At 44.0% G+C, this 26,304-nt stretch overlaps 1 protein-coding gene across 2 annotated transcripts in view; it reads left to right on the forward strand.

The window, feature by feature from the left end:
- Positions 1 to 26,304, forward strand: part of SLCO3A1 (solute carrier organic anion transporter family member 3A1) — a 319,450-nt gene that overhangs the window by 40,053 nt on the left and 253,093 nt on the right. For both annotated transcript variants that reach the window (XM_025392175.1, XM_025392174.1), the window contains exon 2: positions 23,653 to 24,118. In XM_025392175.1, coding sequence (XP_025247960.1) covers positions 23,653 to 24,118 — 466 coding nt within the window. The remainder of the gene's footprint in view (positions 1 to 23,652; positions 24,119 to 26,304) is intronic.

The raw sequence follows: 26,304 nt of genomic DNA on the forward strand, positions 1-26,304 counted from the left end.
TTACTCAGCTCTCTTTATAAATGTTCTTTAACACAGGGCCTAGATTCCAGTACTGACTCCGTATCTCACCAGCTGCGTGACTACTCCCCAGTAAGTTTCTGAAATCTCTCTGTGCTGAAATTTTCTCGTATGTAAAATGGGGATAATAATAGTATTCCTTTAATATAGCTAATATAACAATAAAATGAGTTAATATATGTTAAGCTGTTAGAACAATAACCTGGTGCATAGCAGGTGCTATGAAAGTGTTTTGTTACTGTTATTTTTAGCACTTAGTATGATACTTGGCTAGTAATAGGTGCTGAATAAGTATTCTTCAATGCATAAATGAGCCACATAACAAATAAGCATTAGAATAATTTATAGAACTCAAATAGAGCTTTCTGCATTATGGGAAGATGCCTTATCTCTGCCCTTCTGCAAGGTAAACACTAACTAGCCACATGCAGCTGATGAACACTTGATGTGTGGGTAGTATGATTAAAGAACTGCATTTTACATTTTATTTCATTTTAATTAATTTAAACTTACATAGCTACATGTGACCAGTGGCTGTCCTATTGGACAGCCCTGTTCCAGAGGCTCAGAGGTTGGGATTCACTTGGTCTGTGTCATAGTTGGTTTGGACTGCTATAACAAGATAGCATAAACTGGGTGGCTTAGAAACAACGAACATTTATTTCTCAGAGTTATGAAGGTTGGAAAGTCCAAGATCAAAGTACTGACCGATCTGGTATCTGGTAAGGGCCTGCTTTCTGCTTCGTAGATGGCACCTTCTCATTGTGTTCTCACCAGGCCAAAGAGCAAGGCAACTCTTTGGGTCCTCTGTTATAAGGGCACTAATCCCATTCATGAGAGCCCCACCCTCACAACTTAATCACCTCCCAAAGGCTTCACCTCCTAATACTATCACATTGGTGATTAGGTTTCAATATACAAACATTTTTAAAAGGACACAAACATTCAGACCATACAGTCTATTATCAGCATTCCTCAAACATCCGTGGGTGGTTAACATGCAGCCAGAATTGAGAACAGGGCTAGAACTTTTAGGCCAGTACTTTTTCATCTATTTATCCATCTGTCCATCTATTCGACAAATGTTTGTTAAGTTCCTGTTATACATCAGTTACTCTTCTAGGAACTAGCAGTCAGCAAAGATAAAGTCTTGGCTTTCAAAGAACTTGTATGTAGGTAGGGAACAGATGATTGAAAAGCACACAGTGAACAGGACACTTCTGGACAAGGTACTTGAATGCCAGGAGGACCAAAAGAGGATGTTGCCATAGTGACTGGCTTGGAAGCGAAGGTGGTGCTGATCAAAGGAAGTCTTTCTTAGGAGGGGACGTTTGAGCTAAGACCTGCTTGGGGAGAAATCAGCCTTGTCGTGATCTGGAATAAGAGTGTTCCAGGCAGATGCAGTAGCACATCATCTCAAGTTGAGGATGGGTTTGATCTGTTTGCAGAACAGCAAGGCAACTGGTGTGGTTTGAATGGTAAGCATATGGGATGGTGGTAGGAAATGAGGTTGGAGAGGAGGGCAGGGGTGGGGGATTTTATAGCATCTTGCAGTCGAGGGTCCGGAATTAGGATTTTATTCCAGGCCCAAGGGGAGCCATTGGAAAATACTGAGTAACTTGCCGTGATGTGACTTTTGTACTCAAAATATCTAATTGCCATGTAGTGCGCATGGACAATGGGGGAAGGCATGGCAGATGTGGTGGTATCTCAGGTGAGGGGACAATGGTCACCAGGTCATAGGTGGTGGCAGTGGAGACACAGGAGTGGACAGATTGGAATCTGCCAAGGTAGGGACAACTGATGGGTGGATTAGATGTGTGAAGGGAGCAGAGCCAATGGAGGAGGGTCCCAGCACTGTGTTGCCGTGGAGTGGACAGTGGGGCTGAAGACCCCTGTAGCCTGAGGCAGCGTTTTGACTTGAATGTTCATATGTACCACTGGGGATCTTGGTAAAATGTAGAATTTGACTTTGTGGGTCTGGGACAGGGTCTGAGATTTCTGAATTTCTAAAAGACTCTCTGGTGATGGCAACTACTCCTGCTGGAGCCCCACTTGACCTAGCAAGGGCTTACTAACCCTCACCCTGCATATGCTTCTGCCACACAGAGGCACAGAACAGTGAACCCCCAGAGGGACGGGGAGTGCATAGAAGCAGGTTGTAGCTCGCCTGCAAGAACTCTCAAGAATCAAGCTTGACTCTGTTGTTCCTCATCCATACCTGCATCCTGGACTTGTGGCTGTGAGTCTGCAGAGACTCAAGGCATTTGCTTTGTGAGGACACAGAAGTCCCTGCTTGTTTGTTTGTCCTTTGGGAACAGAGTTCCTGGGCAATTATTTCACAGCTTGTAGCAGTGTAGGTGTATCTCTTCAAGTCCAATCTTTAGAACTGCTTTGAGGGGATGTATTTTACATGAAAAAGAAGCCTTTAAAGCAAAATGAGCTGTGGGCATGAAGGCAGTGTGACTCCCTGTGTATAACAACCCTGTGCTAGTAACACAATGAATTTCCTTGGTGTCTGGGAGAAATGACACTTTATCACTAGAGATATTAATCATATGATGATCAGTTTCAGCAGAAAGGAAGTTTGACTCTAAAGTAGTTCCTCTAGCTGTGGGTTCATTTCTTTATGAAACAATGAACCAGGAAAGGAAGTATCAAGTAGTTTAATGTGATACATATTTGTTGCTATACCAGGCCATAGGATTTAGGGCTGTTTTAAAATGAGTGTATTTCTTGTATGGAAGAGGCTAGCTCAACCATAGTGGTCATCTAGGGCTTGCACACGTTGTTTTATTGACGCAGGACTTCATATGGAAGCTTTTTGTAAATGAAACTAACATTTGATTACTGGGAGAAAATTACTGTGACTAGCCATCTGGTTTCCCAGCCAATATTGTTGATTTGTAGTGCTTCTAGTAGTTCTTAATAATCTGTCTCATTTTGTATGATATGAGATACTGCAGCTATTTTCTTGACTTCCTGCAGCCTAAACACTTAGGGTTATTGCACCAAGTATGCACTCTAGCTTTCTTCTATCTAATCTTTTGAGTTGCCAAGTGCCGCGGCATTTATTGTTATAGATTATTAAATTATGTGTTGTTTTCCATTTTTATTATATTCTTTACTTCTAATAAATGCAAATCTTCTTTGCGGAGCCCACACAGATTTTTCAAAACTAGGCAGTGTCAAGGACAATGAACTGTGTAGACCCATCCTTAATCAAAACTACCAATCTCCTTTCTTGTTTTCCAGTAGGAAGCTATTCAGTTAAAAGCACTCAACCTGTTTGTCATTTTGCTCCTCTAAAGAAGCCTAAATCCTCCAGTTCTCAATGTTTGTGTCTCCTATTTGTTTCTCTTCCATTTCTGCAATTATAGCGAACTCCAGAGACAAAACAGGCATGGTTTAAGAGTCCTTAATGAAATATCTGTAGTTCATAATATGGTTGTCGAATTAAAGCAGGGCCTTTTCCTGTGTTGGAAGAAATGCTCCCGGCATAAGCATATGCACATCTCTTAACTCTAGAAACCAGCATGTTACATCCTGGATGAGGACTCAGAGTGATGTCCCCATCACAAAGCTGAAAAAATTTTCTTTATCTGCCAAAAAAATAAAAGTCAGATCCATGGTGCAGTCACTATTGCTTCTCAGAGGTAGACTCCAGGTAGAACTGACACTTGGAGATTGATAGGTTTGGTTGTGTCCCCACCGAAATCTCATCTTGAATTGTAGCTCCCATAATCCCCAGATATCGTGGGAAGGACCCAGTGGGAGGTAATTGAATCATGGGGATGGGTTTTGCCATGCTGTTCTTGTGATAGTGAATAAGTCTCATGAGATCTAATGGTTTTATAAAGGGCAGATCCTCTGTGCATGCTGTCTTGCCTACTGCCATGTAAGACATGCCTGTGCTTCTCTGCCACCTTCCACCATGATTGTGAGGCCTCCCCAGCCATGTGGAACTGTGAGTCCATTAAACCTCTTTTTCTTTACAAATTACCCAGTCTCAGGTATGTCTTTATTAGCAGGGTGAGAACAGACTAATACAGAGGTGCTTTTTCTGGAGGGACACTCTGATTAGTGTGAATAAAGGTGAGTGTTATGTGAGATGTTTATCATCAGGACATGCTGTATCTTGTAAGAAAATAATCCAAATGGTACTTAGAAAATGTCTCAGTGATACCAGCCACGATGCTGAGGAGAGGTATTGTGGGCTTTTGGGAGCCAGACAGTCCTGGGTGAAACCTGTCTCTGTCACTTGTAGCTCTGTGATTTTAGGAACAATATGTAACTTTTGTGATCTTTAGTTGCCTCTGGAAAATCGAGATGATAATGCCGTTTTAGCAGCTGGAAAGTTGTGAGAAATCAAAGTAACCGTAAGATAACTTCCTACCACACTGTTTGCCATTGTCTGTACAACTGTTGCTTTTAAAATAAAGACGGACTGGATGTGGTGGTGCACACCTGTAATCCCAGTACTTTAAGAGGCTGAGGTGGGCAGATCAGGAGTTCGAGACTAGCCTGGCCAACATGGTGAAACCCCATCTCTACTAAAAATTAGCCAGGCATGGTGGCAGGTGCCTATAATCCCAGCTACTCAGAAGGCTGAGGCATGAGAATTGCTTGAATCCAGGAGGCAGAGAGGTTTCAGTGAGCCAAGATTGCGCCACTGCACTCCAGCCTGGGCAACGGAGCTAGACTCTGTCTAAACAAACAAACAAACAAACAAACAAACCAAACCCCAAAAACATATAAAACTAGATGTTCCAACTAATGTCCTATCCTGGTTTTTAACTTTCTCTTTGGATCGAAATAAAAAATCAACAGCCTTCTTCTGATTTCTGACAGATTCTTTTGTGCTGGTGCCTTTGACTCTCTCAAAACATGGCTGCAGGTGTTTTCCCAGCTGATGAAATGCTGGGACTGTCCTCTTGATAAAGTTAGTCTTCCTGGACAGTGGTGGCCGAGTGGATTGGTTTGCTCCCATGTGCTAGGTTGAGTCTACCCTGCAGCGTCGGCTCCAGCAGGAGTGTGTTAAGGGCAGTGTTGGAACAGACTGTTCTATTTTCTGACCTGCCCAGGCATCCTGCAAATGGATGACATGTGAGCATGAGGATGGGTGCGGGAGGCGAGAGGGAGCTGAAACTGCAGGACAGAGCCAGGCGAAGTTGAGAACAAGAAGAAATTTCTGCTCTACACACACAGGGTTTTTAAATTAGAAAAATATCATGCGATGCAGAAAGCAGGGGCTCATGGTTTGTTTCTGATGTTCTTGGCTTGTGTTAAGGTGCCTCTCTCGACACATTTTCTAAGTGAGAAGTTGGAGCTAGTGTGACCCAGTTAACATTATAGGGCTCCATCATTTCTGGGGATGCATCTGGTGACCATCCATCATGTAGCAAACACCTGCCTAAGAACAGAGCTGTGTCCCTGCGTCACTGGTGCACACAGCAACATGCTCTAAGCTTGTTGATCCCTAGTTAGGCAATAATCACTTTTTCACTGAGATTAAGAAAGCCTTGTCCTGTAACTGGAGAGACAATGCCTCTATTCTAGAAGCTTGAGATTACAGTCTTTCCAGAGAGTGCATTTCCTTTTACATTTGCTAATATTTCTCATACTGTATTAGACTTGCTTTTCTATGCAGTTTCCCCAAACAATGTGTCTCTCTTGGCTTTCAGCTTTTATTAGACACAACCATCTCATTTCTGTAATTGTTCTCCTGTCAGGCCTGGCTCCATTATTCTCTGGCCTCCAGAGCTATTTGAGTTTCTTCTGGAGGGCTGAGAAGGCTGCACTCGATTCCTCATTTCCAGTGGATCTGGGAAAACTCAGCTAAAGGAATTTAATATTTCGATCCACAAGATACTAACATCTTCAGTGGGTTGGCATCTTCTTCTTCCCTTAACTGTGAGACTCCAGAGCATACATTTTCAATGGAGGTGATATCACTGCTAGTGGAGAGAAAATTACTTCTGGCTGGTGGAGGGAAGCAAAAACTTACTCTTTTTATGTATAAAGGAAAATATACATATTATGCATATATAGAGAGATTTACATTTTATGGGTAGTATTAAAATTTCATGGGGGGACAATTAGGAAGAAATGTCTAAAAAGGTTCTTGGAGGTGATAATGAAGAGAGGTTAAAAAACACTGCTGAGAATTTTATTCTTCATGACTCATATTACCCAGTCACAACAAATAATGTGTAAAATGAAACTCTTTAGTTTTCTCCTGGGGATGAAGAGTGGCCAGGTGCCATAGGAGAAGGAAGGAAGAGCTGGTGTGTTCCCAAATGAAGAGCAATTCAAAACTCCTTGGGGAAAGTCATCCATGAGGTTTATAAGCATTGGGATCTCCCAGAGGGTTTCAACATACCAACTCCTGGGTTCTGCAAGTGTACCCCAGAAACATTCTAGAACTCTGGACAGCACTTGGGTGATTCCTAAATATCCAGGCCAATACAAAGTCTGTAACCTCTGATCTAGAACAAGGAGAGAGAGTGACTTAGAAGGGAAGCTAGTTTAGTGTGGGGGGGTTGGGGCTATTTTGCAGGCATTTCCCTAACTAACTCCCTTCACCTCTGTGCTTTGGTAAACTAGACAGTACCTGGTTAGTTCACCAACTGTCCCCCTACCTTTTCCACTTTGATGCATTTGCTTATTGGGTGGTCTCTACTTGGAGTTCCCTTTCTTTTATCATAACCTAACAGCATTTTATTTACTCTATAAGATGTGTGTAGTTCCAACGTGACTCCTCTTGCAGGAAGCTTTTTGTGAACCTCTCCCAGTGCTGCTCCATTTTTTCATTGCATTTACCACACACATTCCACCTTACATTTTGATCATTTCTATGCATTGTCTTTTTTCCATTTTATTGAGGTATAATTTATATACTATAAAATCTGTCCATGCCAAGTATATAAGTCAATGGTTTTTAACAAATTCATAAAGTTGTGTAGTCATCACTGCACTCAGTTCTAAAACATTCCATCTCTTCAAAAAGTTGCTCATGCCCAGTTGTGGTAAGTTCCTGTCCCATCTCCAGCTCCAAACAACCTACTTTCTTTCTCTGTAGCTTTCCATTTTCTGGACATTTCATACAAACAGAATCATGCAATATATATAGTCTTTCACATCTGGCTTCTTTCAATTAGCATATCTTTTTGAGGTTAATCTCCATCATAGCATGTATTAATAGTTTTTTCCATTTCAGTGCCACTACTATTCATTGGTATTGGAATTTAGTAGCTACTGTATTTTTCAGATTGTGTTGGTGTTATATTTTTGGGCATATCACATTTTGTTTCTCTATTAACCATTCATGGATGTTTGAGTTGTTTCCAATGTGATGTTATTATGAATAATTCTATTTGCTGCCAATATAAATGTATGTTTTTAATTCTCTTAGGTAGATACCTGGGAGTGGAATTACTGGGTCATGTGGTAAATTTATGTTTAACTTTTTAAGAAGCTGTTCAACTGCTTTTCAAAGTGGCTGTGACCATTTTATCTTTTATGTTCCCACTAGCAACATCTGAGTGTTCCAGTTTCCTCAGATGGAGGTGAATACTTTGTATTGTCTGTTTTGTTTTGTTTTGTTTTTTTGAGACGGAGTCTTGCTCTGTCACCCAGGCTGGAGTGCAGTGGTGTGATCTTAGTTCACTGCAACCTCCACTTCCTGGGTTCAAGTGATTCTCCTGCCTCAGCCTCCCAAGTAACTGGGATTACAGGTGCATGCCACTACGTCTGGCTAATTTTGTATTTTCAGTAGAGACAGGTTTCACCATGTTGGCCAGGCTGATCTCAAACTCCTGACCTCAGGTGATCTGCCCATCTTGGCCTCCCAAAGTGCTGGGATTACAGGTGTGAGCCACCGTGCCTGGCTTGTTTGTATTTTTCATTATACACATTCTACTGGGTGGGTAGTGGTATCTAATTGTGACATTGTACTTGCATTTCCCTAAAGACTAATGATGCTAAGCATCTTTTCAAATGCTTATTAGACATTTGTATATCTTCCTTGGTGAAATATCTATTCAGATTACTTGCCTATTTTAAATTGAGTTGTTTGTCATTTTACTGTTGATTTGTAAGGTTGGTAGATAGTTTTGTTCAAATCATCTTTATCCCTACGATTTTCTGTCTCATTGTTTTATCAATTATTGAGAGGGATATTAATCTCTCCAAATATTATGGTTGCATTGTTTATTTCTCCTTTCATTTTGTCAGTTTTTACTTCATGTATTATGGAGCTCTATTATTAGGTTGATGTAGTTGCATTTACACCTGCCATTTTGTGATTTGTTTTATGTCTCAAGTCTTTTTTGTTCCTTTGTTTCTTCTTTATTGTAGTCTTTTGTGTTAAATATTTTCTCATGTTTTGTTTCAATTCCTTTTCCCCATGTTTTGAATTGTTTTCTTAGTGATTGCTTGTATAATATGTGTCTTAAGTTATCACAATGTAATTCAGGTCAGTACTAAATTTCTCTAGAACATGGAAACTTTCCTCCAATATAGCTCCATTTCATCCCCCTCCTTTGTAGTTTTATTGTCATATATATTACATCTATATATTATAAATGCAGTGTTATGATTCTATGCAATCTAATGCCTTTTAAAGAATTTAAGAGAAGAAGAAAAATACACTTATATAGCCTTTTGTATTTACTTACATATTTAACTTTTCTGGTGTTCTTTATTAATGTATATCTTAGTGTATATTTGAGTTACTATATGGTATCATTTCCTTTCCATCTGAAGGAATTCCTTTATTATTTTTGCAAGGAAGATTTGCTAGCAGTGAATCCCCCAAGTCTTTGTTTATCTAGGAATATCTTTATCTTGCCTTTATTTTCAAATGAAAGCTTTGCCGGATGTAGAATTCTTGGTTGACAGTTTATTTTCTTTCAGAACTTTAAATACATTGTTTCTGATAAAAAGTCAGCTCTTAATCTTATTGAGGACCCTGGGTATGTGATGAGTTGCCATCTTTTCTTGCTGCTTTCACAATTTTCTGTTGGTCTTTGCCTTTAAACAAACTATAATGTGTCTAGGTGGGGATCTTTTTGTGTGTGTCCTTCTTTGGGGTTCATTGAGCTTGTTGAACATGTAGATTCTTATATTTCACTACATTTTGGATGTTTGGGCCATTATTTCTTCAATTTTTTTTCCTGCCTCTTTCTCTTTTTTCTTTATGGGACTCTATTGCATGTCTATTGGTGTGCTTGATGGTGTCCTAAAGGCATCTGAAGCTATGTTCATTTTTCTTCTCTGTTCTTCAGATTGCATAATTCTTATTGATTGTTTTCCAAGTTTACTGATTTACTGATTCTTTCTTCTGACATCTCATATCTGATATCGAGCTCCTTTTGGGACTTTTTTGTTTCATTTATTATACTTTTCAACTCTAGAATTTCCATTTGGTTCCTTTTTTTAAGAAAAGTAATTTCTATATCTCTTTTTTTAAGAGACAAGAGTCTCACTCTGTCACCCAGGCTGTAGTGCAGTGACATCATCATAGTTCCCTGAAGCCTCAAACTCCGAGGCTCAAGTGATTCTTCCACCCCAGCCTCCTGAGCAGCTAGGGCTCTCTCCAGTGTGTGCTCATGGCTTTCTGGTCAACCAGAGATAATGCGGAGAGCTTAAGGATCCCTATAGCTGATTCCTATCTTCTGTTTAAAATTCTGTGTAGTTTGCCAGTCTTTTGCTTGCCCCAACCAGGACTACTGGTTGCAGCCTCAGGGTAGCTGAGGGGAATTTCCTTGTTTATTTGCAATCGATACTGCTTTCCTTACTGACAATGTGTGGAGTTTTTTCACATCACATGCCAAACAAAGTGAACTCCGTCCAGCAGTGGGGTTGCTGGTATGCATGGCCAGCCCTGCCTGCCACTGTTGTGCCAACCTACATGGGAGTAGTAGGGGGGGCAAGAACCAGATTCCCACTGATCTACCCAGAAGTTTTAAATGAATTAATGCTCCTCAATTTGTTGTATGTTTTGTCCAGGGTCTTGAAATGGTTGTTTTTGATAGTTTTATCATTGTTTTTGAGAGGATTTGCCAGGCTTCTCACACTGCCATTCTAGCCCCATTGTCTTTTTCCATCTTCTAGAGAGGAAAACTCATGGGGCAGATAAAGTATGGACTCTGGCACCGGATTGCCTGGGCTTGAATCCTGATCCTGCCATTTATAAGCTGCAAGACCTTGGGCAAATTATTAGACCCTGGACAAATGACTTAACTTTTGTGCTTCTGTATCTTCATCTGCAAATTGGAAATAATAATAGTACTTACCTAATGAGGTTGTTGTAAGAATGAAATGGATTCATCTACATAGTGATAGCAACAGTGCTTGTTACTGCAAATGCAATATATTAGCTCTTTTTATTGGTGCAGCAAGGGCAGGGACTGTATCTTACTTGGCACTTTAAACCTTGCCCCACCATCCTTGGTCTGGTTTCTTGCACATAGTCAGCTCATTGGATTCTCAGATCTTTCCTAAGTAATGCTTGACATACGGAGGAAATGATGGCAGCTCTCACAGTAACTGAAGATGTGAGGAGGAGGGACTGCAGGGGACCTCAGGAACAGATGGCCTGGTGCCTCGTTGAGGCCAAAGGTTGGTCAGTGTGTTTTCCCTCCTAGCTCTAGGAACTGCCCAAATTGCCTGGTACTGCTCAGATGCCATTGAATTTGAGACGAGGTCTGTACACTTACATTTCCAATCCAAGAAGTTAATTAGCACAATTGCCACCATTTCAGAAGTTATCCTGTTCCGGGCACTTCCAGGAGTGGACAGGACAATGTGGCGAGGATGCTGATTTTTAGGTATTTTTGCAAAAGGGAGTGATTATGAGGGAGCTGTGGGAGAGCAGGGGGTCTTATGGTGTGTACTCACCAACCTCAGCTGTTTCTCACCCACACAGAGCCATCGAGCAAATGAGAGATTGGTGCCTCTTCCTCCAGTGGACACAACTAGGGTGAACAAAGTATGGGATGCCTTTGTAGAGGGAGGCATATGTCCTACGCAGCTGTATGCAGTGATCCTGGCTTAGCCACCACATGTCCAGCTCTGTGCTCGGGAGCAGGGCAGCGTGGCCATGGGATAGTAGCCATAGATGTGAAATCTGCTTACCTGGGTTTGACTGAGGTATACCCAGCAAATGGGGACTTTCTTATGATTCTTAGCAGAAGGACTGAAGGAGGATGGCAGTGACAAGAAAGGTGATTGTTGAATTTAAGTTGTTTTACATGGATGAGGATCAGGTGTGCTTGTGGAGAGGGTAGGGGTGGAGCCAGTGGAGAGGGTGAGAGTGAAGAGGAGGAAACAGGGCACAGTGATGGAGAAAGGTCTTCAGGAGATGGGAAGGAGTAAGTTGGGTAGAGGGATCTGTGTTCAACTGGAGGGAGGGCCATGCTTTTCCTGGGTGGAGGTGAGGTGCCCCACAGCACATGCCCTCACTTCCCTTTCCTCTGAAGAGGGTCCCACATCTGGCTTCAGCAGGAAGAGGCACTGCTGTTACATCATGCACTGATGTTAACCTCTCTACTCCTGTGTTCAATTACAGGTACACCTTTTGGTGTTTACTTGGGTGCTTATCGGTATAGCATTTTTAGCACCTTGACCAGATACCATGCATCCAACAAGTAGGAAACTGTTTTACTCCTGAGGGAGCGAGACCAAGTAGTGATATGTCTACTTTTCTCCTAGCGCGGGGGGAGTAGAATTAAACTGGGCATCAGGTGTGTCATTTGCAGGTGCGTGATCCATTGCAAATTGCTTCATTCCTCTGGACTTCCGGTTCCTCCTAGTAGACTGCAAGGAATGGACTAGATCATATCAACATCCAATTAGCAGTTAATGTCCGTTTGTCCTGTGATCAGTCACTGTGTGTCTCAGATGAAGCCGGTGAGGGTGTTTTGTGCCTGAGAAACACTAAAATAGGAGTAGAAGGACGCACAGGTCAATCAGAGCAGCAAGCTGGCAGAGGCAGGTCGGAGAAGGTGAGTTCTTACGGTTTGTGGTTGTTTTCTTCACTACTCTGACACTCACATTGGACTTTGTTATTATTCTGGAAGCTGTTTTTTTTTGAGACGGAGTCTCGCTCTGTCCCCCAGGCTGGAGTGCAGTGGCGCCATCTCAGCTCACTGCAAGCTCTGCCTCCTGGGTTTATGCCATTCTCCTACCTCAGCCTCCTGAGTAGCTGGGACTACAGGCACCCAGCTCGTTTTTTTGTATTTTTTAGTAGAGACGGGGTTTCACCGTGGTTAGCCAGGATGGTCTCGATCTCCTGACCTTGTTATCTGCCCGTCTCGGCCTCCCAAAGTGCTGGGATTACAGGCTTGAGCCACCGCGCCTGGCTGTATGGAAGCTTTTTAATGCTACATATAGGAGGATGCTATTTTGTTCTGACCTGTGTTTATTCCATACCTACACGCACAAGCTTTGGTAATCGTATTATTTTATTAGCGTATTTATGGAGGTTCATTTCCAAGAGAGGATATAATTAGGCGGAAATTGATTATCTTGATAGTTAGGATTTAACCCTACCTGTCTGATGGTTTGCTCTTGAGGACTTTATATGCAATGATTTTTTACCCTGACCTGGTAGAGATGGGTTGTAAGCAGTACAGTCCTGTGGAATTACAAGTAAAATTTGAAGGCCAAGAAAAAAAGAAATGAGATGCTTATGCTCGTCCCTGACATCCCACATCATTGCTCTCGCATGGCTGCAGGCTTGAGTCTGAGATTCCTGGGAACCAAAGCAAATGGGGAAATACAGCTATAATCACATTATTTATAGACTTTTGTTGGGTGTAGCTAAGGTGAGAGAAACAGTAGAACTAGTTCCCAGAAGAAGCATAGCTTTTGCCAGACCTTAATTTTAAAAATGTCTCTTATCTGCCTTAAACCAATGTTTCTGATAGTATATATAGCTATCCCTTGGTATCTGCGGGATATCCAAGGCCCTCTGCAGATACCAAAATCTGAAGAAGCTCAAGTCTGTCCAAGAACATAGTATAGCATTGGACTTTAACTTATGAAATCCTCTCATATACTTTAAATCTTCTCTCGATTACTTGTAATACCTCATGCAGTATAAATGGTTGTTATACTATTGGTTTTTAATTTATGTTATTTTGATTGCTGTGTTATTTTTTATTTTTATTTTTTTCCGGATATTTGGATCCATGGTTGGTCAAATCCCTGGATAGAGCCGTGGAAATGGACGGCAGGCTGTATATATGTTTTCAAGGGATGCTTAGGTTTCTTTTTTTCTTTCTTTCTTTTTTTTTTTTTAAGTTACATGGTCAAGGGAGTTTCAGGAAATGCTACATAATATATATTTTGATGGATTTTTGACAGTGAATGTTACCATTTGAAAAACTTAAAAGTCTTGTAAAGAAAACTATATATCTTTGTTCAACCCACAGTTTTAAAAATTTCCCATGACCTCAGAACTCTTTTCCTCCTTATATAACTTTTAACAATAACTAAACTTATCATTACTTTTTAGGGCAAGTTTGGTCACCAATTTGCCTGGGGCTGCCCCTGCTTAGCTGATAGGCCCATTAGCCTTCATCCCCAGGTCAGGGGCCACCTCACCGACACAGGGGCACAGGGTTTGGTCACTTGGGTGCTATCGGACCAGTGGGATTGGGCATCAGTCCTGACTCTGTGCCCTAGCTGTGTGGCATCAATGGGATAGTTATCTTCTCTGGGCTCAGGTTCCTCATCTGTAGAATGGGATAATAATATTTCTGCCTCATGGAATCGTAGTGAATAAGTGTGTCAGAATATGTAAAGCACTCCATACTGGACTTGGCATAAGTCATAACAAATGTTCAATATGATTGTATTTAATGATACCCCCATTCCAGAGCTTGCTCTGATGAGACACTTTTCTCCTCAGTTGCTAGGGGCTAACTAACTATGTGCTCTTTCTTTGAGTACTGACTGTGTGTTTTTCTTTATTCCGGTAGAGAGAAGCTTTATTCATCCTTTATGATAATTGCCTGTTTTCATAGTTGTTGTCTCCATGATACTGTGAGCTGGTTGAGGGTAGAGACCAGGTCTTATCGAACTTTGCATATCCAGCCCCTGGCAGGGCACAGCTTTGCAATAAAGGATTTTCAGTGCATTTGACAGGAAGCTGGGGCCCTGGGGCATATAAATAAGCCTGATTCAGTGAAAACAATTCTGCCTAGCAGCATGTGTGTGTGCATAAATCATTAGTGCCTTAGACTAAGATCTCTGTCTTGAGAATATGTCTGATCCTCTATACATATCTGTTGAATGCTGAGGAAATCATTGAAATCATTATTCTTAAAGTTTCTCCAATAAAAGAGCCCTGGCACCACAGAAGTTGGTTCGTTAAAGGTGTGAAACACAAACTATTAATAATAGCCTGATGCAAAAATATCTGGAAGTGAATTGAAAGCTCCGATCCTGAGTGGTAGAAAATTCTATTAGTTGACTGTACCCAGGAGGGATGGAGAGTCTTTATTTTTCTATGATGGACCAAAGAGCTACAGAGAAAAATCAATGATGAGATTTATGAGTAGGAAGCAATTAAATTGAGTGGTTTTTTTTTTAAAAAGAAGAGAATCATGAAATATTACATACTCTCTTAGAATGAACTGATGAACATAAAAATCCACTAAATAAGGAATAATAACATTTGCCTCAATTTTACTTTAGGGCCATTTAGAGGAAAGAGTGTAAGAAAAGGGAGATGAGAGAAACTAAGAAATGGAGTATAGAGGAAACAGTAGTCTGAGGAAGGTGCAAATAGTGAGGTAGAGAAAAATGCAGGCGATGGCAGAGACAGAGTCTTAAGAGACAGACCAAGGAGGCTGTTTTTTTTGTTTGTTTGTTTTCTTTGAGATGGAGTCTCACTCTGTTGCTCAGGCTGGAGTGCACTGGTGCAATCTCAACTCACTGCACCTCTGCCACCCGGGTTCAAGCAATTTCCTGCCTCAGCCTCCTGAGTAGCTGGGATTACAGGCACCTGCCACCACATGGCTAATATTTGTATTTTTAGTAGAGATGGGGTTTCACCATGTTGTCCAGGCTGGTCTTGAACTCCTGACCTCAGGTGATTCGCCCACCTTGGCCTTGGCCTCCCAAAGTGCTAGGATTTTAGGCAGGAGCCACTGTACCTGGCCCAAGGAGGCTTTTTTTTTTTTTTTTTTTTTNNCACTCTGTCGCCCAGGCTGGAGTACAGTGGCATGATCTTGGCTCACTGCAACCTCCACCTCCCAGGTTCAAGTGATTCTCCTGCCTCAGCCTCCTGAGGAGCTGGGATTACAAGCATGTGCCACCATGCCCAGCTTTTTTTTTTTTTTTCATATTTTTAGTAGAGACGGGGTTTCACCATATTGGTCAGGGTAGTCTTGAACTCCTGACCTCAGATGATCTGCCCACCTCGGCCCCCCAAAGTGCTGGGATTACAGGCGTGAGCCACTGTGCCTGGCCCCAAGGAAGCCTTTCTAAGGAAGGCCAGGCTGACTCTCACTTGCAGACTAGGTGATCAGAGAGAACGATAGTGCCCTTATGAAAGACCCACGTGTAGAGAGGGCAGTACAGAGGCCCAGAGAGACAGCCAGCAGCTTTCAGGATCCTGCTGCAAGGACGAGGAAAATTACCATGCATGACCCCAGGCATAACTGTGATGTGCACGTGTGCAGAGAGCCTTTCTCTCCCTCATTTGAACCCTGTGACAAAACTATAAGGGGGTAATTGTTATCTCCATGTTATAGATGGGAAAGGAGAGTTACAGGGGTGTTAAGTGCCTTTTGTCTCATATTACCCAGTTAATATGAAACTCAAAATCTCACACATTTTCCACTGTAACCCCTACCCCCACAACTTGCCCCCTAAAATGATGATGCTTTTGGTGTAGACTGGAGTTTACAGTCTGTGTCTATGAGATTCTCCATATGATTCTTAGTCTGCTTTTTTTAAAGAAAAATGGTTTTAAAATGGTCCCCATTTATATGTGAACATGATCCAGGCTAAATCATTCCACCAGAAGTAAAACATCATTGACTAAATGTCTCTTTTCCCCAGTCGACACATGAGGTGGGTGTTCTCTTTGCCACCATAGCCGTGACAAGAGGCTGATCCTGTGTCGTCTTCTGTTACTTGGTTCTGCAGATCTAGGATCCTGGAATTCACAAGTGAATGCATTTTGTGTGCCATTTCCCTAGAACTGTAAATGACTCACTCCAAGGAGCTGCTGTCTAGATGAGAAACAAAACCTCACACTATTGCTGCTGCTGCTTTATCGTGGGGAAATGACTTCTGGGCTTAGGTGATTAAGTCTCTTTCTCCCGCTTTACTACAGGAAGACATGTCCTTGGCACATCAGACAAGATACTGAAGTTATCTTGCAAATTACTTTAATGAAATTAAAAAAAAAAAAACTTGGCCGGGTGTGGTGGCGCACACCTGTAATCCCAACACTTTGGGAGGCCGAGGTGGGCGGATCACCAGAGGTCAGGAGTTCAAGACCAGCCTGGCCAAAATGGTGAAACCCCATCTCTACTAAAAATAGAAAAATTAGCCGGCGTGGTGGCGGGTGCCTGTAATCCCAGCTACTCGGGAGGCTGAGGCAGGAGAATTGCTTGAATCTGGGAGACGGAGATTTCATTGAGCCAAGGTTGCGCCACTGTACTCCAGCCTGGGCGACAGAGTGAGACTCTGTCTCAAAACAAAACAAAACAAAGAAACAAACAAAAACACAAAAAAACTTGCATTAAAATTGTGCCTGGAATGACTTTTCTGTTACAGCAATAGGAGTGCTTCATATACTTACCAATGGCCAGTGTTTGTACTGCCAGACATAGGAATAGTGTGATTTCCCAAGCTAGATTTATGGAGATCAGGGTTTGGCATTCTAGATATGGCCTGTGGACCAAATTTGGCCTGCTGCCTGTTTTTGTAAATAAAGTTTTATTGAAACAGCCATTTCCATTTGTTTATATATTGTCCATGCATGCTGCTTTTGTGTTATGGTGGTAGAGTCGAGTAGTTGCTATGGTGACCATATGGCCTAAATATCTACTGACTGGCTTTTTGCAGAGAAAGTATGCCAAACCCTGTTCAGGAACCCCTGTTGGGAAAAACCACAGGTTTTTGCAGGACCACAGCAAGGTTGACCTCTCCTGCACTGTTTTTAGCATCTGCTCCTTGACATGGGCCCTGCTGCTGAGCATGCAGTCTGAGGGTACAGCTTCCCCGAAGCTCTCCAGGAAGAGCCCACTCAGTTCTGTCACGTCTGCCGCTACTCAGCAGAAGGGCTTTAAAATGCAGGCTCTCCACACTGCACTCAGGAGCTCTTCCCGGTCTCACAGAGCATCCTGCTCTCTCAGCCTTCGCAAGGGCTCCAGACTGAGCCAGGTGAGACTCTTGCCGGGACCTTTTGGCTCCACCTTGTTTGTTCCTTGCCTCCAATCAGCTACCTCCTCTGTTGAGCTGGAACTCTAAGGTAGCTCTGCCACAGGGGCCTTTCTTTGCTGTTACACCAGCATTAGATTGCTGAAGCCTCCTCTCTCCCCAGCACTGTGGAAACAGCTGCCTTGGCAGTCTCTCCTCACTCCCTGATACCTGCACAGCAGTGCCAGGTTAATATTGCAGAAGAGCGGCTCCTGCTCAAGAACCTCCCTTGGCTCCCCATTGACCTCTAAATCAAAGCCTCAGTCTGGCCTTCAAGGCTGTTTTTATGTCAGACTACTACTCACAGTTCTCTGAAGCCACTCCATATTCCTACCCTTCCCCAGGGGTGGTCTAAACTCTCCCTCTGCCAGCCTCCTTGACGCCACTGATCTTTGCTCTTGGAATGTTGTGGCAGCCTCTCCCCTCCCACAGCTATTAAAATCTAGTTGATCCTTGTTAAATCCCAGGTATATATTCCTCCACACACAGCCAAATGAATGTTCTCGCTCCCTCAAACCTCTGCCACTCTGTTACCCTGTTGCAGGCTGTGCCATCGTTAGGTTGTTTCTTTCTGCTGTCCCCAGACTGTAAACTCCTATAGGGCAGCATGCTTTCTTAATCATGGTTATGTTTCTTGCATCTCCCACAGAGCAGACACTTGGCTGTGTGGGACTGAATTTGAAGTGAAGTCACAGAGCATGCCTACCAGTGATGTGGCTAGCTTTTTAGTGTGCACCTACTGTGTGCCAGCTGCTCTGATGTACGACCTCATTAATGTCCGCAGAAGCAAGTATGTTCTCTCCACCACACAGGTGTGGAAACAGGCCCAGGAAGATTGACTTGACCAAATGCTGTCAAAGCCAGATGGGAACTGTTGCTCTCCTGCTCCAGACTTATACTGATAGGACCAGGCTGCTCTGGTGTAAACATCCATGCATGCACAGCCTCTCTGCCACCTGATACACATGCACACGCCTCTACCTGCATGCATGTTAGAGTCACCCAGGGAACTCTGAAAATACAGATGCCCAGTCTTGCAGGTGGGAGGAAAAACACAGGTGTTTTTCAAAAGCTCAGGTGATGCCAGTTCAGGTCAAGGCCCCCGCCACCCAGGCCAGAGTGAGAAGATGTACACACCTCTGGGAGAGCCCCTGAGTTGCTGCTGCCTGCCCCTAAGAATAAGTGTTTATTTGTTAAGTGAATGCCTGATAGCCTTGCCCCTGGTTGGCAACTTTTGAAGGTGAGGATGGGCTCATGAGTACTTGGCCGTGGTCTCTGAATGTGTCCTGTCCTATGGCAACATAGACTGAAGCTCTCCCTTTTGGGCTAAGTGCTCATAGTTGCAGTTGGCCTTAGTGTGACTTCAGCACTTTCCAGAAGGTGAGGCTCCCAGAAATGCATCCCAACATTTCCCACATGAGGAGATAGTGTCTGTATGAACTGGAAATGAGGAGGTGATAATTTCTATTTGTAGGTAACTTAAACTCTTTAATCTTTTGAATGGGGGAAGGCTTGTTGAGAAGAGGGAGTAAAGCAGAGGTACTCAAAGTGGGTCTTCTGATTAGCAGCATCAGTGTCACCAGGTGGCTTGTTAGAAATGCATAGTCTAGACCCCACTCCAGAGACTCTGGGCTTGGGGTTCAGCAGTCTCATCCCCTCTGGGGGTAATTTTACTGCCAGTGAAGGTTGAGAACCTTGGTTCTAGAATGATGGTGAGTATGTGCCTCGTGCCTGACATGGTCAGTGGTCCTCATCTCCAGCTGGGTATCAGACACATATCTATATCTATATACATATACATATCTACATCTATATAGATATATAGATATATTTTTTGAGACGGAGTCTTGCTTTGTCACCCAGGCTGGAGTGCAGTGGTGTAATCTCGGCTCACTGCAACCTCTACCTCCCAGGTTCAAGCAGTTCTCCTGCCTCACCCTTCAGAGGAGCTGGGACTACAGGCATGTGCCACCATGTCCAGCTAATTTTTGTATTTTTAGTAGAGATGAGGTTTCACCATGTTGGCCAGGATGGTCTCGATCTCTTGACCTTGTGATCCGCCTGCCTCGTCCTCCCAAAGCGCTGGAATTACAGGCGTGAGCCACCGCACCTGACTGGGACATCTACATTTTTAACAAGTGTTCCGGGACGTTCTGAAATGCAAGCTGATATTTTTTTTTTGAATAATCATTGTAGAAGCCTGATACATACTGCATTCTTTACATAATAACCTCATATACACTTGGTTCAGGATAAGAGCGCTTCCTCTTTCCTTTTCCTCTTGCAGTTGTGGCTCCTTCTCTAATTATCAAGACCTTCTCTATTAGTCCTGTTATCCATTAAGTAAAAACAGTCATTCCCTTCCACATGCTCTTCCTCAGGCTAGATTGTTCACTGCCACATAAAAGCCACAAGTGGGTTTTATGGCCTCATGCATACTTAATTATTCTGTCTTCTCAAAATTGTGTTTTAAATGAGAGAAAACATTAGCCTCTGATCTAATTGATCCACAAAGCATCATTTCAGAATCTTTTGCATGACTTAACTGTTGACCCAGACTGGCGTCGCAGTCCAGCAGAAGGCCACAGGTCAAGGAGGGAAAGGCCTTACTACTTCCTGTCACCCCTGTGAGTTGCTCTGCAAAGAGCAGGTGGGAGCCAGGACAAGAGCTGCAGGCATGGGCGTTATCTGTCTCTAAAAGAACTGGTTATTTTTTGTTTTGCCCACAGCTGTCTCTGTCCCCATCACCCTTATCTGTCATCATCAATGTGCACACCTGCATGATATTTTATGACACGGCACACCTGCTGAAATGGAGCAGTTGTCATGTTTCAGATTTGTTGTCTTGTGTGTATGTCATGAGGCATCATGGCAAAAATGAGATAGGGCTTCTGTTGTAACCCTTCCTCCCACTTTGTTACCCTCCAGCCTCATGGTGGGGTCCTAAAGCTGAAGACCTACCAGACTGCTTCAGCTGCCTCTCCAGAGGTGACTCTCTAGGGGACCCCACCCAGACATGTTCTTTTCCACTTCTGCATCCAGCTCCCTTTGGATCTCTCTCAAGACTCACACAAAGGCCTGGGTGAGCCTCCCCAAAGCCCCCTACCTCCCAGGTCTTTAGGCTGCCTTCCTTTTTGTTCCCACATTGTGTCACCTATTATAAACCTCTGGTAGATCATTTATTCCATCATGTTTGTATGTATGTTTGTGTTGCAAAGGAAATAAATGAATTTGTTTTTACTTGCCCAGACCCTTTAGAACTTCTTTGGGAGTATTTGAAAGCCATTTGAATGAGGCCAGGACTAGCTAAACTTCGTTTCTCAACAGCAGCAAATACCTGGTGTTTTAAAAGTGACAATCTAATCACATAACTAGGGCTGAGTGATTTGCAAGTTGGCCTTGACTTGGCTAGAAAGCACAATGGAAATAGGAGTTGGAATCAGAATGCCAGAGATAGAGGGTATCATAAACGTCATAACCCTGCTCTGCAGAGCTTGCCCAAGGCTAGGGCTGAAAGAGAGACCCCCAGTAATGAGTGTCATGGCCTTAGCCCTCTGCTGCTCACTGCCATTAGAATCACCTGGGAGCTTTGAACGCATCCGAGGGCCCCCAGGCCGCTCCCCAGACCAGTTTGGTCAGAACCTCCTGGGTGGGACCAGGCCTCTGAAATTTTTAGTGCTCCCCAAGTGCCTCCAATCTGCAGGTAGGATTGAGAACCACTAGGCTCAAGGATTTGTTTAAATATGTGGGTTTGAAAATGAGGCTAAGAGGAATCACCTGGCTATAGCTTTTTTTTTTTTAGTAAAGGGAAATTGAATAGAGGCATGCTAATTAGCACAGGCCTATGTTTGTGCATAGATACATGTATCTGGACACTGCAGAGAGGTTGTATATGCTTGGATGTTTACAACAGTGTCCATATTTGTAGATTTGGAGGAAGGTTAGATCCATATGACTCTCCTTTTTGACCTTTCCTTAGCAGACACACCCAGTTGGTGAGCAGATCCAGCTCATTCTCCCTGAAATAGAACTCTGCCCTAAAATGCTCCTTCCATCTTTTCCTGTTCATTTCCATTGCCACTGTGTTGATGTGGCCTTTTCTTCTCCCCGCTCTCACTATGGCCCAGGTGTCTTCTCTGCTGGCATTCTTCCATCCTCCATTCACCACACCTGGTGTGACCCTCACACTATTAAACCTTTGCTGTTCTCCAGTGCTCACAGATAAATGATGATAATGATAATGGTTATAACTGACCCTTCCCTAGCATTAACATGTATGTGTTGTTGACTCCTGACACCAGCTCGGTGAGGTAGCACTCTTGTCGCCCTTTTATAGATGGGGAAACTAACGCGCAAAGTAACTTGGCCAAGGTCAGCCAGAGTCGGAATGGACCCAGGTGGTCTGGCCCCAGAGCCTCTGTTTTGCTGCGTCTCTCCGTGCATTCCTGTCATGTAGGAAGGGAGAGGCTGCTCTTTGCTAACAGACTTTTCATCCATTATTTCTAATCTTCACATCCCTCCTGCTGAGTAGATACTATGATTCCTGTTTCATAGAATCCAGGCTGGGAGAGTTTGAATAACATGACTGAGGACACAGAGCTAAGGAAATAACAACAGGGATTCAAACCAGGTTTGCCTCCCTCCACCATCTGCATTCTATCTACTTAATTGCTCCGGATTGTCTAAATTCACCCCTGTGGCATTTGTGGCTCCTTACAGTCTGTCTTCACCCCACCTTTCCAGCTATTTTCTTCCTTCCTTTCTTTTTTTTTTTTTTTTTTTTTTTTTTAGCGAGGTCTCGCTCTGTTGCGCAAACTGCAGTGCAGTGGCGCGATCTCAGCTCACTGCAACCTCCCGGGTTCAAGCGATTTTCCTGCCTCAGCCTCCTGAGTAGCTGGGATTGTAGGTATGCACCACCACGCCTTGCTAAATTGTGTATTTTTAGTAGAGAAGGAGTTTTGCCATGTTGGCTAGGCCGGTCTCGAACTCCCGGCCTCAGGTGACCTGCCCACCTTGGCCTCCCAAAGTGTTGGGATTACGGGTGTGAGCCACTGCTCCCGGCCCCAACTATTTTCTCTTCCATGATGAAATCATGCCACCCATCTTTGGCTCATGCTGTTCCTTTTGCCTGAAGTGTTCTTCCCTGCTCAGCGAGGACATCATTCAGCTGTTAGATCTCCCATGACAAGGACTCTTGTCTTGCTCATAGCACCCTGCATGGAATTTGCACACAGCAGGAGAGAGTAGCCATCTCATTTTCTTACACTTCAAGAAGCCCTATAAGAGTGCATCTCATCGTGGCCCCCTTAGTGTGAGGTTTGCATCACACATCTCATCTCCAGTCCCTTTGTGTTATTCTTAGGTACATGTTTACCTTCTTGCTAGATGGCTCCTTCAGGCCAGGTGTCCTCTCTCCATCACTTTTCTCTTGTGTCTAGGGCATTGCCTGGCAAGCAGCAGATGTTCGGTATATATTTGTTTAACAAATGTAGGGCAGACAAGAATACAAAAAACGGGGAAATCATAATCAGTTGGAGGGCAGTTGGCAGAGTCATAGTGCTTAGAACAGTCAGGGGTGTATTTACCTGATGGCCTCTAGGGAAATGTACACTGTTTGGAAATTTCCAGAAGGAAGCAAAGAGCAAATGAATACCCCACTGGGCTGATTTAGCTTGTCCATTTTGCCACTTAGGTTTTGTTAAGTTTGTTTTTATTTTGAGATGGGGAACAGGCTTTGCTAGCCTCCTGCGGAAAATCCCCTGGTTCCTCTGTCTTCCTGGCATGGACTTTATCCCTAGTATATATTTGGGATTGTGTACAAACTGTGGACTTCAGGACTTTTATAGGACTTCATGGGCGGTCTGTGGTGGAGGTTTGTGGGGGTGGGGAAAGCAGTGTTTCCGGAAGAGGGAAGAAGCTTTCAGGATGGAAACAGGTGCCAGAAAAAAACATTTTTGCTACTGGGAAAGTGAATTCGTTAACCGTTGAATTAGGGTTATGATACTAAATAAACGTCTTTCTGATTCGTCAGGTTAAAAGGCATTTACACAGCTGCCTTTTTGCACCTGGCACAGGAGGCCAGGTGGGAGGGTCCCAGGGGGAAGGACAGAGCGCACTGTCAGGTGGGAAGGAGAGGCCTCCTGGGCATCTCCTTGGATTGGCTCTGACATTTCTTCTTGCCCCCTTCAGGTGAGCGTCCTGACCACCCTGGAGCGTAGGTTCAACCTGCAGAGCGCTGACGTGGGTGTGATCGCCAGCAGCTTCGAGATCGGGAACCTGGCGCTCATCCTCTTCGTGAGCTACTTCGGGGCGCGCGGGCATCGGCCACGCCTAATCGGCTGCGGCGGCATCGTCATGGCGCTGGGCGCGCTGCTGTCGGCGCTGCCAGAGTTCCTAACCCACCAGTACAAGTACGAGGCGGGCGAGATCCGCTGGGGTGCCGAGGGCCGCGACGTCTGCGCTGCCAATGGCTCGGGCAGCGACGAGGGGCCCGACCCCGACCTCATCTGCCGCAACCGGACGGCTACCAACATGATGTACTTGCTGCTCATTGGGGCCCAGGTGCTCCTGGGCATCGGTGCTACCCCAGTGCAGCCCCTGGGCGTCTCCTACATCGACGACCACGTGCGGAGGAAGGACTCCTCGCTCTATATAGGTAGGAGCTGCCCCAGCCGTGTCAGCAAGAGACCGGGGTGTGTTGACGGTGGATAAAAGGGTGGCCTGGTGGACTTTGATTTTGCCGTTGTACTGGTTCTCAGACTTGGCTGCACACCCAGTGTTCTTGAAAAATACTTATGCCTGGGGTTGCAACCTGGGCATTGAGACGGTTTTAAAAGTTCCCAGGTGATTCTCATGAGCAGCCGAATTTGAGCTCCAAGGGACTAGACCACTAACCGCTTCAGTGGGAAAACATGACCGGGAGGAGTTGTATGTTTCTCTCTTCTTTTTGGGTGTGTATGTGGACTTTGGGCCTTCTGATGTTAGCCACCAATGTATACTTGGGGTCTACACATTGGAAACTGCAGCTTTGAAGAATCAAAATGATGTCCTGGTGATTGTCCTATTGCAGCTCAAAAGGAGAGGTGATGGCTTTGCCAGCATTTGGCATCATTCAAAGTTGGTGACTTCCGGTAATTTTTTCAATAACGGAAGTATGCATGGGAATTGGGTATTTAGAGAGAAATAAGGTATTTGTGTTTTGAAAAGTTATTTTTCACTGTCAGTTTCCGATGTTTTATACTGGAAGGATGGAAACCACTTGTGGGTGGGGGTTAAGAATCATCTGAGTGGCAAGTTATTTATTATGTGGCGTGCGGTGTTTTCAGTCTCTGTGGTGGGTTCTGTTGGATGGCTGCGTGTGAGGTGAGAGCTGGCCAGCCCAGCATCTCTATCCCTTGTTTACAAAGTATAATTTTGTCTCCTGTCAGCTGCTGGATTTTTCTGACACATCCCCAGTCACTGAGTGCTAAGCTTTGAAAAAATTACCTCTACCCAGGGAAGCTTTTTGCCTCCCAAAAGCAATGTGCCTTGAGGTAGAAAGTTAATTATATTATGGAGGTTTAAGTGAAAATAGAATTTGAACTGGATTTGACATAAAGGTTCCTAACTGCCAAGCTTCAAGCTTGCTGAGATAGGACGGTTTGGAAGCAGGACACACCAGAATGCGGATTTTTCTGTGTCTTTCTGACCCAGCTTTGGAGTAGATGCATTTACTGAACACGTATGTTGCACACAGATGTTCTGACTGGCTGTGAACAGGCTCTGGGCAGGAAAGGTGGAAGGAATGTGCGTCTCCATTCAGAGGATGGAGCACCAGTGTGCGTAGCCACCGCCTACCTATGGAACAAAGTGGAAGAGAAAACGGCTCAGGTCAGAGATGGTTAGGGGTTTCCATTATTACCTGAGAGTGGGTATGGTAGAGGAAGGGAACTAAGGTAATCGTTTTTCTTTCATTGCCTTAAGGCTTGAGTGAAAGCTGCTCCATGTGAGTTTTTTGCACACCAGATCATGGACTACAGCATGTAGCCACAAAAGTCTCCTGAGGTCCACCCTCTGACTTGACTGATGTCACCCTAGGACTCTGGGAGAGTAGGTTTCTGGTAGGAATAACAGGAAGTAGATCCATCAGAGCACAGGGAATGAAATGGGGAGTGAAAACCTGAGTTGTTGTCTCTGCTCTTAGAATCAACTAGAAAAATTTCTCCCCAGAGTCACCCCTGAAGTCCCAACAGTGCTGTATCACTTTTGCCTAGGGCTTCCAGCCATAGTCGCTGAACCCTCTTCTGGAAGTGTCTCCTGATGAGTTAAGTTGTGCTATTTCCCCACACTGGGTGAGGGTTGGTTTGAATGTGCCAAAAGCTTTATGGTGAGGAAGCACTTTGGTTTGGGACATAGGGGTGTGGGAGGTGGATGCATGGACTGTAGGGCTGATCATTTGAGGCAGGAGGTCTTCTTGAATTCTGAGGCCTTGTCTATGGGATTTGCATTGAGTCTTTGGTAGGAAGAACTATTCAGCCAAATTTCTATTTGGTCACCCCATTCCTCTATGATAAGTCTACATTGGGGGAATGTCTCTTTGCATGACGTATGAACATCTTGGTGGCTCTGTTACATATGGCCAGGTTCCAAAACATCGTAGCCCATGCCGTGGAGATGATAGTTCTGTGTCTCTCTGCACTGGTTTCATGGGTTTGTGTTTATAGGGATCAGGAGAGGAGAAATCTTTTGCATAGATTGACCTCAATAGGTGGCCTTTTATTCCATACGTGGTTTATCTCCAGGTATAATTTAAGATCATAGCATATGCAGAGCATAACTGGTTCATTTATTTATTGTACGAAC

The sequence above is a fragment of the Theropithecus gelada genome, chromosome 7b (assembly GCF_003255815.1).
Source record: "Theropithecus gelada isolate Dixy chromosome 7b, Tgel_1.0, whole genome shotgun sequence".
NCBI classification, from domain to species: Eukaryota; Metazoa; Chordata; class Mammalia; order Primates; family Cercopithecidae; genus Theropithecus; species Theropithecus gelada.